We start from the raw sequence: 12,675 nt of genomic DNA on the forward strand, positions 1-12,675 counted from the left end.
TCATTCATTTATTCAACAGATAATAATTGAATGATTACTAATGCTTACCCTTCCAATGTTATGAAGATCAATTAAATATGAGTGTTATGCAAAATCGCTTCTTGGCCTTTTGGCTAAGATCAAGTGAGTGTTATGCAAATATAAGGTATTTTATTTCTAAAATATCCCAACACTATGAAATATGAAAAAACAGTAAGTTACAATTTGTTATAAAACAACATACAGGTTGAGCATCTCAAATCTGAAAATCCAAAATCCAAAATGCTCCAAAATTTGAAACTTTTTGAGTGCTGCTGACATGATGCTCAAAGCTAATGCTTGTTGGAGCATTTTAGATTTTGGATTAGGGACATTCAACCAAATCTACAAATACATGTTGCATATTTGGAGTATAATGTGTATTTCCAAAATCCAAGAAAAAAACCTGAAATCCACAACACCTCTTATCCCAAGCATTTTGTATAAGGAATACTCAATCTGTATTACTTTTAGGAAGAAATTACCCAAAAACTGTAACAAGTAAAAGGTACCAATCTTCATGTGCTTTTGGTTGTTAACATTTTGTATTTAGTCAGTATCAGTCACCAAGTGGATTTCTGGGATAGAAGGAACTCCATCCAGTCATGCTTTGCAAAGATTAGGGATGGCTCCCAAATCTGTTACATTTAAGTGACAATTACAAAATTGCTATGATGTCTAAGATGACCATATCACATTTCACTTTTTTATCCAGTATTTAGTATAGAGACACAGAAAAAGAATAGAGCATCAGGTTCATATGATTTTCAAATTACAAATGAGGAAGCTGAGCAGGTGTTGATGGAATGATGTCTAACAGGACAAGACATGCTTTTAGGAGCAGCTATGATACCAAGCATGTCTGTGACATCATAGATGAGAAATTTGTATCTTGGTAACCTAAAATGAAAAGCATGTGTTGTGGAGAAATAAGAGATAAGCATACCCTGCAAGTCAGACAAAGGTTGAAATGAAAGCGAACTATTTATGTGGAAAAGACACCATGCCAAAGTGGAAAATATTCTTCAGTTCTAGTCTCTTCTTTATTTGAAATGATGGATGTAGATTCAGTCCAAATATTTTATAGATAAAGATGGTAGGATAAGTGTGGAAAGAGTAATCAACATACTGTATTTCAGCACAAATTCATTTATTTTTAGGATTCAAATGGAAAGAAATGACTATGGCAGTGAAACAGATTTATATGGACTTGTGTCTAACATTTTGGAAGAACAAGATAAGTCACAGCCATATTTTGCTGAAGGGTTAGTATATAATCTATATAGTATATAACAAGCTTTAAATTAACATACACTAGATTACCCTGTTTATTAATTTTATTTTTACTTAATAGTGGATCATCTGACATTAGACATCTTAATTCAAATATTGTTTGAAGGAGACTTGATTTTGCTGAAGTATTTGCTATACAATTAGAAGTTCAGTCTAAGGTTTTATTTGCTTAAGAACTTTCATTGAAAAATTATTCTTGCATTAATTCAGAGCTATTTCCCTTGAGTTCATGCACTAAATGCTGGCTTAAAGAATATAAATTCCAAGGAGCTTTTATACATAGATCTCAAAGAATAAAACTCATTACTACTATGCAGAAATACATATGGATTTTATCCATGTGTTAGATTTTTTTTTTTTTTTTTTTTTTTGAGACAGAGTTTCGCTCTTGTTACCCAGGCTGGAGTACAACGGCGAAATCTCGGCTCACTGCAACCTCCACCTCCTGGGTTCAGGCAATTCTCCTGCCTCAGCCTCCTGAGTAGCTGGGATTATAGGCACGCGCCACCATGCCCAGCTAATTTTTTGTATTTTGAGTAGAGACGGGGTTTCACCATGTTGACGAGGATGGTCTCAACCTCTTGACCTCGTGATCCACTGGCCTCGGCCTCCCAAAGTGCTGGGATTACAGGTGTGAGCCACTGCACCCGGCCCCTAGAACATTTTTTAATATTTTAATTGTTTTATTTGGGTATGGAAGCCATATTACCCAAGTATCCTATTTCATAAATAGGGAAGTATGTAGCACACATGTTATCAATTAAAATCTTTTAATTTCACAAAGTTTAAGCAAAAAAAAAAAAAAAAACCTGTGGTCAACAATGCTTTTATATAATAACCTAAGCAAAGGAAAAGCTTATTTCCTGATTACTATAGATAAATAATCCATCTAGGCTGGGCGTGGTAGCTGACGCCTGTAATCCCAGCACTTTGGGAAGCCAAGGCAGGCGAATCACGAGGTCAGGAGTTTGAGAGCAGCCTGGCCGATATGGTGAAACCCCATCTCTACTAAAAATACAAAAATTAGCCGGGTGTGGTGGCACATGCCTGGAGTCCCAGCTACTTGGGAGGCTGAGGCAGAAGAATCGCTTGAACCTGGGAGGCGGAGATTGCAGTGAGCTGAGATGGTGCCACTGCACTCCAGCCTGGGCAGCAGAGTGAGACTCTGTCTCAATAATAATAATAATTATTATTATTATTATTCATCTAAGACCATGAAGTCATATCTTAGACCTTAGTCTCTTGGGAAAGTACAGTGAAGACATATTAAAAATTGCATATTTATATAACATATTGCACATTTCATGTGATAGATAGTTATCTGGAGCTAATGGTAACTTATAAAGCAGAATTGAAAGGAATTAGAGAATTGTGTGATAGGGCAAGATAAATGTTTTTGAAGAACTTTTCTCCCTTTTCCACTGGGGAAATAAAGTCTTTAAAACCTAAGTTGTAATTAAATATATTTACTTGTTCTAGGACCTGTTCCTCCAATGTAAAGTCAGTTTGGCCAATGAACACAAGCAGATTTGCAGATCACCATGACCTCTTAACAGAAACCAAAAGGCCAATAGATACAGCCATCTCTCAGCAAGCTTTTTATAGTGGTGAATCTGTGTCGGCAATGGAAAAGCAATACCTGCATAACAGTAATTTCACACCAGTACAAAAAATAGATGAACTTTATCATGGACTTACTGGTTTAGACCTTGAAGAACAATGGATGTACTCCTCACGAAGTGATCATTCTAACTGTTATAATATTCAGACAAATGATACAGCTAAGACAACACTCCAAGAATATCCATTTATCAAAAACTGTCTTATACCTCAAACTGGTCTTTCTGACATCATGAAAGAATCAGGAGTGGATATTTACCCTTATGGAAGAGACAGAATATGTACTAAAGGTCTTGAAGCACCATTACAGCAAAAAAGGGCAGAGATGTTTCTTTCTCAATTTAATAGATACAATGAAAATGTAGATTATTGTAGATACCCAGAATATGTTCATCCTAATAAGGCTAAGCTTAATAAATGTTCAAATTTTAGTGTCCAAGATAGTAAAAAATTAGCAAATGGCACACCTGAAACACCAACTGTAGAAGCAGACACCTACACAAAGTTATTTCAGGTTAAACCAGCAAATCAGAAAAAAATGGAGGAGACAATCCCTGACCAGCAGAATTTCACATTTCCGAAAGCTACACCACATCCGACAGAGAAACAGTTTGGAAAGGAAGCAGCATTCACTGCTGATTTTGGCTTAAAATCAGAATATGGACTAAAACCTCACACAGCTTGTCCAGCTAATGATTTTACTAACGTCACAGAAAAGCAACAGTTTGCTAAACCTGATCCTCCAAATTCTGAATATTTTAAATCAGTGAATTTATTACCAAACTCAGCAACATCTTCAGCAGGTATCCATTTAAACAGACCAACTTGGATGAATGTTCAAACAAAAAATAACACTTCTGTTCCTTATCGAAATCAAGGTAACTTGATGAAATTAAATAGTCATTTAAGTGCAGCTTCAAAAGGATCTAACCATTCTTCAGATTTTCCCCAACTATCATCCACAAACTTAACCCCAAATAGCAATTTATTTCAGAAATATTGCCAAGAAAACCCTTCAGGATTTTCTAGTTTTGATTTTGGTTACAGTGGTGCAGAAAGAATCCAATCTGCCAATCACATAGAAGGACTGACAAAGCCTGGAGAAGAAAATCTCTTTGAAGTGGTTACGGATAAAAAAATTAAGCAGCCAAATGGATTTTGTGATAACTATTCAGCTCAGCAATATGGGATAATTGAAAATGTAAACAAACATAATTTTCAAGCTAAGCCACAGAATGGACATTATGATCCTGAGGAAGGTCCAAAGCATTTAGATGGCTTATCACAAAATACATACCAAGATCTACTGGAGTCACAGGGTCATTTTAATAGCCACAGAACGAGAGGTGGAGACAATATTAATAGCCGTGTGAATCGCACACAACCGTCATGCTTTTCTAATAATTATATGATGGGAGATTTAAGGCATAATCAGGGTTTTCAACAAATTGGTTCAAATGGGTTTCCCCTAAGATCCACCCACCCATTTGGCCATTCAGTTGTTCCACTGTTAGATTCCTATGACTTATTTTCTTATGATGACTTAAGCCATTTGTACCCCTACTTTAATGATATGATGTATGGTGATAATTCCTTTTCTGGTCTCATGCCAACTTTTGGATTTCAAAGACCAATTAAAACCCGTAGTGGACCAGCCAGTGAACTTCATATTCGTCTAGAAGAATGCTATGAACAATGGAGAGCATTAGAAAAAGAGAGAAAAAAGGTAACACAAAGTTAACCATTTAGGAGTAACTTAGTATATTCCCTTTGCTTGTCTTCATTCTATTTACCTTAGTGTAGTTTGAGTACTTGCCTTATTTCTTTGTGTTTTATTTGTTGTTGTTTTAAAGAGACAGAGTCTTGCTCTGTTGCCCAGGATGAAGTACAGTGGCACAATCATAGTTTACTCTAACTTCAAACTCCTAGGCTCAAGCAATCCTTCCTCCTCAGCCTCCTGAGTAGCCACCATGCCTGGCTAATTACAATTGTTTGTAGAGACTGGGTTTCACTATATTCCTCAGGGTGGTCTCAAACTGCTGGCTTCAAGCGATCCTCCCACTTTGGTGTCCCAAGTGCTGGGATTACAGGTGTGAGCCACTGCACCCAGCCACCGTGCCTTATTTCTTAGCTGAATTCCATAATGTCCAGGATTTGCTAAGTTTGTGACTGTAAAGAATTAAGTGGGGATGCCGGGCACGGTGGCTCAAGCCTGTAATCCCAGCACTTTGGGAGGCTGAGGCGGGTGGATCACGAGGTCAAGAGATTGAGACCATCCTGGTCAACATGGTGAAACCCCATCTCTACTAAAAATACAAAAAATTAGCTGGGCATGGTGGCGCGTGGCTTTAATCCCAGCTACTCAGGAGGCCGAGGCAGGAGAATTGCCTGAACCCAGGAGGCTGAGGTTGCGGTGAGCCAAGATCGCGCCATTGCACTCCAGCCTGGGTAACAAGAGCGAAACTGTCTCAAAAAAAAAAAAAAAGAATTAAGTGGGTTACTTAAAAACTAAAAATGGATGGGATTGTCCAATGGGAAGCTTAAATAAAGACGAAAAATGCTTGACATTTTAAAGTTATTATTATTCAAAGTTGATTTGCCCTGAAGTAAATTTTTTACCCCCTTAATGGCTACAAGTTTATTTCATTGAAATTTTTTTAGTGTTGACCTGTTAGTATACTCAGGTATTAAGATGACAGAAAAATACTGTGGTATTGTGGTTTATATTTATTACCTTTTGATACCAAAACAGAATTTTTATTTAAAGTGGTAATACTTTATTAGGCTTATGAAAACTATTACTCATTGTCAAATCATATTTAGAAAATTCTGGATCTAAAATGCATGTAATTTTTTACAGACTGAATTAGCCCTTGCCAAGAATTATCCTGGGAAAAAAGTATCCAGTACTAACAACACTCCAATTCCAAGGCTGACCTCCAACCCATCTAGAGTTGATCGCTTAATTGTGGATGAACTTCGAGAGCAAGCCAGAGTAAGCTGTACAAATAGTTAATAGTGGATGGGTTTTTTTTTTTTAATTTCAGGCCAGGTGTGGTAGCTCACTCCTGTAATCTCAGCATTTTGGGAGGCTAAGGCAGGTGGATCATGAGGTCAGGAGTTCAGGACCAGCCTGGCCAATATGGTAAAACCCCATCTCTACTAAAAATACAAAAATTAGCTGGGCTTGGTGGCATGTGCCTATAATCCCAGCTACTCAGGAGGTTGAGGCAGGAGAATCACTTGAACCCAGGAGGTGAAGGTTGCAGTGAGCTGAGATCACACCACTACACTCCATCTCAAAATAAATAAATAAAAGCCGAGCATAGTGGCTCATGCCTGTAATCCCAACACTTTGGGAGGCCGAGGTGGGCAGATACCTGAGGTCAGAAATTCAAGATCAGCCTGGCCAACACGGTGAAACCCCACCTCTACTAAAAATACAAAAATTAGCTGGGGATGGTGGCATGCGCCTGTAGTCCCAGCTACTTGGGAGGCTGAGGCAGGAGAATCACTTAAAACCAGGAGGTGGAGGTTGCAGTGAGCCAAGATCGTGCTACTGCATTCCAGCCTGAGTGACAGGGCAAGACCCCATCTCAAAAAAATAAATAAAAATCTCAGCAAGTTTTAGAGCTTTGAAGGGTTTTCAAATCACGTTTACATCTAATTCTCTGAAATAATAGTTTTTTTCCATGTTTGGTCCTAGAACTATAATATTTAGGAAAGGGGCCAGGTGCAATGACTCACACCTATAATACCAGCACTTTGGAAAGTGGAGTTGGGAGAATCACTTGAGCCCAGGAGTTTGAAACAATCCTGGGCAACAAAGGGAGACTCTGTCTCTAATAAAAATTAAAAATTAGCTGGACGTGGTGGCGCATGCTTGTGCTATTCAGGAGGCTGAGGTGGGAGGATAGCTTGAGCCCAGGAGGTCAGGGATACAGTGAGCCATAACCACACCATTGCACTCCAGCCTGGGCAACAGAGCAAGACCTTGTCTCCAAAAAAAAAAAAAAAAAAAATTGGAAAGGGAAAATAGTCCCACTCAATCATTTAAAAATTAATTTTAGTAATTTAAATGGTTCCTCTGGAAGCTCAAATTATCAGTGGAGCTGATCCCGACCTTAAATAATTTAAAATCAAAAACTATTTTGAATGTTATTTATTGAGAACGTCTCATTTCTTTGTCACATTTGTTTTCTAGCTTGATGCGCAAGGTGTGCTTATGTAAGATTTGGCAAATTAACAGGGAATTAACATATTTCCTTTTTTTCTTTTTTTTTTTTTTTTAAGGCAGGGTCTCACTTTGTCACCCAGGCTAGAGTGTAGTGGCATGATCTGCACTCACTGTAGCCTTGACCTCCTGGGATCAAGAGATCCTCCTGCCTCAGCCCCCAAATACCTGAGACTGCAGGCGCATGCTACCACGCACGACTAATTTTTGTATTTTCTTATAGAGACAGGGTTTTGCCATGTTGCCCAGGTTGGTCTCAAACTCCTGAGCTCAAGCAATCCACCCACCTCAGCCTCCTAAAGTGCTGGGATTACACGTTTGAGCCACTGCACCTGGCCAACAAAATACTTTTATATTAGGAAAGTAGGATGTGACCTCAAATCAAATGTTGTAAAGAATCCTAATGTTAAGTCATTTTTGTAATTTAATGATTATTCCTATTATATCCTTTGTAAATTCCCAAATGCTTAGAATTTTCTAAGCAACTTAGGGTAGGTAAACTTTTCCTTTTTTGACCTTCCTCTCTTAAAAACTTAGTTTTCCAAATAAAATTTGATAAAGATTCCTGGCAAAAAGAATGCAGCAAAACAGATTACCTCTATGATTGAATCAAAACCATTTTAGGAATTAGAAAAATCAACTTGAGTCAAATTTGTAAATCTGTTCAATGGAATTTATCTATGGTATATTCAGAGCCTGACATAGGAGGTACAGCCAGATGTTAATAAAAACTTCAGTCTTTTATTATTTAAAGAAAAACTGTTCCAAATTAAAATTTCTTATCTCAGTAATACATTTCTAGAAAATAAAGGATAACATACTGTGAATAGTGATATACTTTTCCCAGCTTTGCTTATGCTTCACATTAATTTAGAAGGATATGTTTATAACTTTTATAATAATTTTATTTTCTCTACAAACATTAGTTTGGCCAGGCATGGTGGCTTACACCTGTAATCCCAGCACTTTGGGAGGCCGAGGTGGGCAGATTACAAGGTTAAGAGATCGAGACCATCCTTGCCAACATGGTGAAACCCCATCTCTACTAAAAATGCAAAAATTAGCTGGGCGTGGTGGCCCGTATCTGTAATCCCAGCCACTTGGGAGGCTGAGGCAGAAGAATCGCTTGAACCCAGGAGGCGGAGGCTGCAGTGATCCAAGATCGCACCACTGCACTCCAACCTGGCAACAGAGCAAGACTCTGTGTCAAAAAAAAAAAAAAAAAAAAAAAAAAAAAGGCCAGGTGCGGTGGCTCACACCTATAATCCCAGCACTTTGGGAGGCCAAGGCAGGTGGATCACAAGATCAGGAGATTGAGACCATCCTGGCCAACATGGTGAACCCCCATCTCTACCAAAAATTAGCTGAGCATGGTGGCGTGTGCCTGTAGTCCCAGCTACTCAGGAGGCTGAGGCAGGAGAATCACTTGAACCCAGGAGGCAGAGGCTGCAGCGAGCCGAGATTGCGCCATTGCACTCTAGCCTGGACAGGCTCAAAAAAAGTTTTTTTTTCTGTCTCAAAAAAAAAAAAAAAAATAGCTGGGCATGGTGATATGTGCCTATAGTCCCAGCTACTCAGGAGGCTTAGGTGGAAGGATCACTTGAGCCTGGGAGGCAGAGGTTCCAGTGAGCTGAGATGATGCCACTGCGTGCCAGCCTGGGACAGAGTGGGACCCTGTCTCAAAAAAAAATGTATCTTATGTATACTTAGCAACATTATTTCAATAATAGAGGGTAAAAAAAATTACTATTTTCTAGTTTGCTGGCTTTGTAGAATTTTGAAAAAATATTTTTATTAAAAATCATCTGTGCACTTTTTTTTTTTTTTTTTTTGAGATCAAGTCTCACTCTGATGAGATCTTGGCTCACTGCAACCTCTGCTTCCCAGATTCAAGCAATTCTCCTGCCTAGGCCTTCTGAATAACTGAGATTACAGGCATACACCACCACACCCGACTGATTTTTTGTATTTTTAGTAGAGACAGGGTTTCACTATGTTGGTAAGGCTGGTCTCAAACTCCTGATCTCAAATGATCCACCTCCCTCGGCCTCCCAAAGTGCTAGGGTTACAGGTGTGAGCCACCCGAATCTGTGCACTCTTATCATTTCTTTACTCTTATCATTTGCTCAAAATGTTTGTCTTATTTAAAAATAGTAGTTCCCTGGAGGTTTCTTTGAGTGTTTTGTTTTCCCTTGAAGGATCTGGCTGATACACAGTTGAGAGGAAAATATTTAACATCTGGAATAGACTTATTCCAAAGAAACTTGATATGATTGTGAGGTTAGAAAAACATTAATTCCAGTGCCACTAGTTTCTTGAGAAGCTTTTACCCCCGATATTCTAACACCAAGTTCTAATGTCAATTGTTAAATCATTTAACTCCCAAAGACAATTGTACTTACTTGATCTTCAAATTGCAATTATTCAAAAAGTAATCTTTCCATAGACTTTCCAAGTTTTGAATTTTAAACAAATTAGGCATATGAAACATACTCCCCCTACTGATCTAATATATTCAGTGCCTTTTTTTAAGTTTCATTAACCAGATGATTGAGAAGCATCCTAATTTTCTTTAGCAGTTTTAATAGTTACAGGAGTCATTTTGTATTATTTTAATGTAAAATTAAATCAATATTTTCTTTTTTTAAATGCACCAGATTTCATAAATCAATATTTTGTGTATTATGGATTCCTTAAAGCTGTCACTAGTCAGTATTATTATCTGAATATTTCTGATTTTCAAAAAGGGAACATTGAGGCCCAGAAAAATTAAGGACTTGTTGAGATCAGGATTAATCAACCAAGTACTTCTCTTTTTAGCTCAAAACCTTTCCCATTAGATTACAGTACTTCCTAACAATGCTGTTTGCAGGCTGGTCTCTAATTTGTCAAAAACAGTATCAACTCTTGTATTTGCACTGTTAATGACATGGTAATGTTTGAATATTTAACATTTTCATTGATGCTTATTCTCAGTAATCGACTACCAAATATTTTTAGAATTAACATAGACAAGTAGATAGAAAACACCTTCCTTTGTTTCTCTTAGCATGGTGTCAGGATACAGTAAACATTCATTTATTTATTGAATGAATATTATTGCTCTCATCTCTATTCTGCTTCACTGAAGATTTGTTTTTACTAAAGTTAATGGCAGAACAATGTGGCTCCATGTCTTATCAAAAATTAAAATGCTTCCCTCAGGTTGTGACTTTACTAGGCAAAATGGAACGTCTTCGGAGCTCTCTTCTTCATGCCAATATCTCTACTGCTCTTGATAGACACTTGGAGTCTATTCACATTGTACAGTCACGTAGAAAGGATGAAATTGTTAATGCTTCCAATCGGCAAAGGCAAGGAGTTCCTAGACGTCAAGATGACAGAGGTACAAATATTAATGCATATTTTTGATAAGTCAGTATGATAATTTAGGTATTGATGAAATCAGATTCTGAGGTTGAAAGGTTAGATTTCTAAAATTAACACTTACCTATAGAATAAATTGGTAATATCCACATTATTTACTCCAAAAGTATTTCCATTTTATTTTGTCTATTATAACTGTTTTAAGATAGTCTGTGTTCTGCTGAAAGTATAGTCACTATCATACAAGTCAGAAATAAAGTATCAATACCTTTAAATATTTTACGATAAAGGACAGGACTAGTCAATATCTTTTTTTTTTTAAACAAAAATAGTAATTGGTCATTTAGTAGCAAGAGCACTGGATTTTCTAAGATTTAACAGGCATTTAAATGGTATTTAATATGAAATGACTCTGAGTGTTTCTTTTACAGATGTTTTTGCCCTTGCTTCAGCAATTAAAGAAATGTGTGTGGCTACTCGGAAAACACGCACTACGCTGTGGTGTGCACTGCAGATGACCTTGCCAAAAACAGCCAGTACAGCTGATGTGGTAAAGGCTTTACAGAATACAGTAAACTGTGAAGATAAAGTTCATGAAACCACAAATAATAGCAATCCAATGAACCAGAGAGGTGAAACAAACAAACATTAAGGAAATGCCAGCAGAAAGAATAAAAAGCTGATAAATATATCAAGATATGCTAAAAATTTTTTAATGAACTTGTCAAACTTTAGGTATGTTTTCTTTCAGATTTAAAGTTAATACCAATACCTTAATGAAGTCTAACTTCTATTTAAAAATCTTTTATATGAATCACATATAGTTTTAAGTGAACTCAAAGGTACAGTTGACTACTCAGAGTTCTGAGTAGTCAGGTAACAAGTTTAAGTAAGTTAAATATTTCCTAACAGCTAAAATATGCTTAAACCCATTCTGTAGTGCAGGTAAATGCAAATGTGAAATTATTCTAGGAGATAAGTTTCATTTAGGTCTGTCTTAGTAAGTATAATTCCAAATAATGAACCTAAGTAACTGTAACCCAATCATGGTTACAGCCTAGTAACCAAGACAAGTTTTGATTGTGATATAAAAGTGTTTTCCTTACAAAACTGGATAATACCTAGGGAACAAAGGAAAATATGGATAAACCCAATATTCATGTAAAAATTTAATATTTAAAATACTACCATATTTATAAATTTGAAATATTAACGCCTAAGTTTATGGAGGGAGATGCATCTGATTCTCCTAAATTAATGATAAAAGTGCCAGTGTAAAAACCATGCAAGCTACTGAATATAAAACCTGTTCAGATCATTTGTGTATATTCTTTAAAATTTAATTATATTATCAATTATTAAATGTTTCCCATTTTAAAGTTATTTAAATTGAATCATAAAACATTTCCTTTATCTGGATATTTTAGACTTGATGCGGTAACTAAAATAATGACTACTGTTTTAATACCCTTAGTTTGCTGCCTTTTATGAGGGTATCACGAAGTTCTAAGAGGTATTTTTTTTAAGGTTAATCTTTAACTAGTTTAGTTTGCAGTTGGTTAGTGTATATTTTGTGTAGTTGTGTTCATTAGTTTGCTTCTGTATTTTTTAAAAAACATTATTGAAAGCTTAGCTTTTTCTGTTTCTCATCACTTAGTATCTTTGTATGGAACTTGAGTAATTTATTCATTGATATGAAATGTTGGTATTATGTGACTCAGAAGATCTTGGGTTTTAACATTTCTCGCATGAGTTAAACTATAATGTACTGATGAAATTTAATTGAAATATCCTTGACTAGAAACACTGATGTTTTAAATGTTAGTGTTTTTCTTAGTTTTAGAAATCCTGGTATTTAAAAAAAAAAATGTAATCATACCACATAAATTTTCTTTAGATGATGTGCAGAAGAAACTGATTGAGAATGCAGGAGTAACTGTAGGGAGAAACATTTTGATCACTGATAAGCCTTAAAACTACCCAGATGAATTACTTTGAGGGTAGTCAAATAAAATAGATCACCTCACCACAGTCACTGCATAGCAAGTGGTTAAGTTTAACATAAGATATGTTGGATGTTATGAAAAAAATACTGTACTGAATTTAGTCTCTCAGGAAAACAAATAAATTACTTTGTTGAAGAC

The 12,675-nt window shown here is 36.4% G+C and overlaps 1 protein-coding gene across 1 annotated transcript; it reads left to right on the forward strand.

The window, feature by feature from the left end:
* The first annotated feature begins 2,809 nt into the window (after positions 1-2,809).
* MEIOC (meiosis specific with coiled-coil domain) lies at positions 2,810-11,183 on the forward strand. Its single transcript, XM_039476964.2, has 4 exons — positions 2,810-4,657; positions 5,792-5,926; positions 10,370-10,550; positions 10,963-11,183. Exons 1-4 carry the CDS (start codon positions 2,825-2,827, stop codon positions 11,181-11,183), a joined length of 2,370 nt encoding a protein of 789 aa, XP_039332898.2. The 5' UTR covers positions 2,810-2,824.
* The last annotated feature ends 1,492 nt before the right edge of the window (positions 11,184-12,675 follow it).

This window comes from Saimiri boliviensis, chromosome 17 (genome assembly GCF_048565385.1).
Source record: "Saimiri boliviensis isolate mSaiBol1 chromosome 17, mSaiBol1.pri, whole genome shotgun sequence".
Taxonomy (NCBI): domain Eukaryota; kingdom Metazoa; phylum Chordata; class Mammalia; order Primates; family Cebidae; genus Saimiri; species Saimiri boliviensis.

Excerpts from the sequence above, each read along its gene's own strand:
- MEIOC (XM_039476964.2), top strand. The coding sequence starts at position 2,825 with ATGAACACAAGCAGATTTGCAGATCACCATGACCTCTTAACAGAAACC. Across the intron at positions 4,658-5,791 it reads TAGAAAAAGAGAGAAAAAAG|ACTGAATTAGCCCTTGCCAA; the intron begins GTAACACAAAGT and ends AATTTTTTACAG. Across the intron at positions 10,551-10,962 it reads TAGACGTCAAGATGACAGAG|ATGTTTTTGCCCTTGCTTCA; the intron begins GTACAAATATTA and ends TTTCTTTTACAG.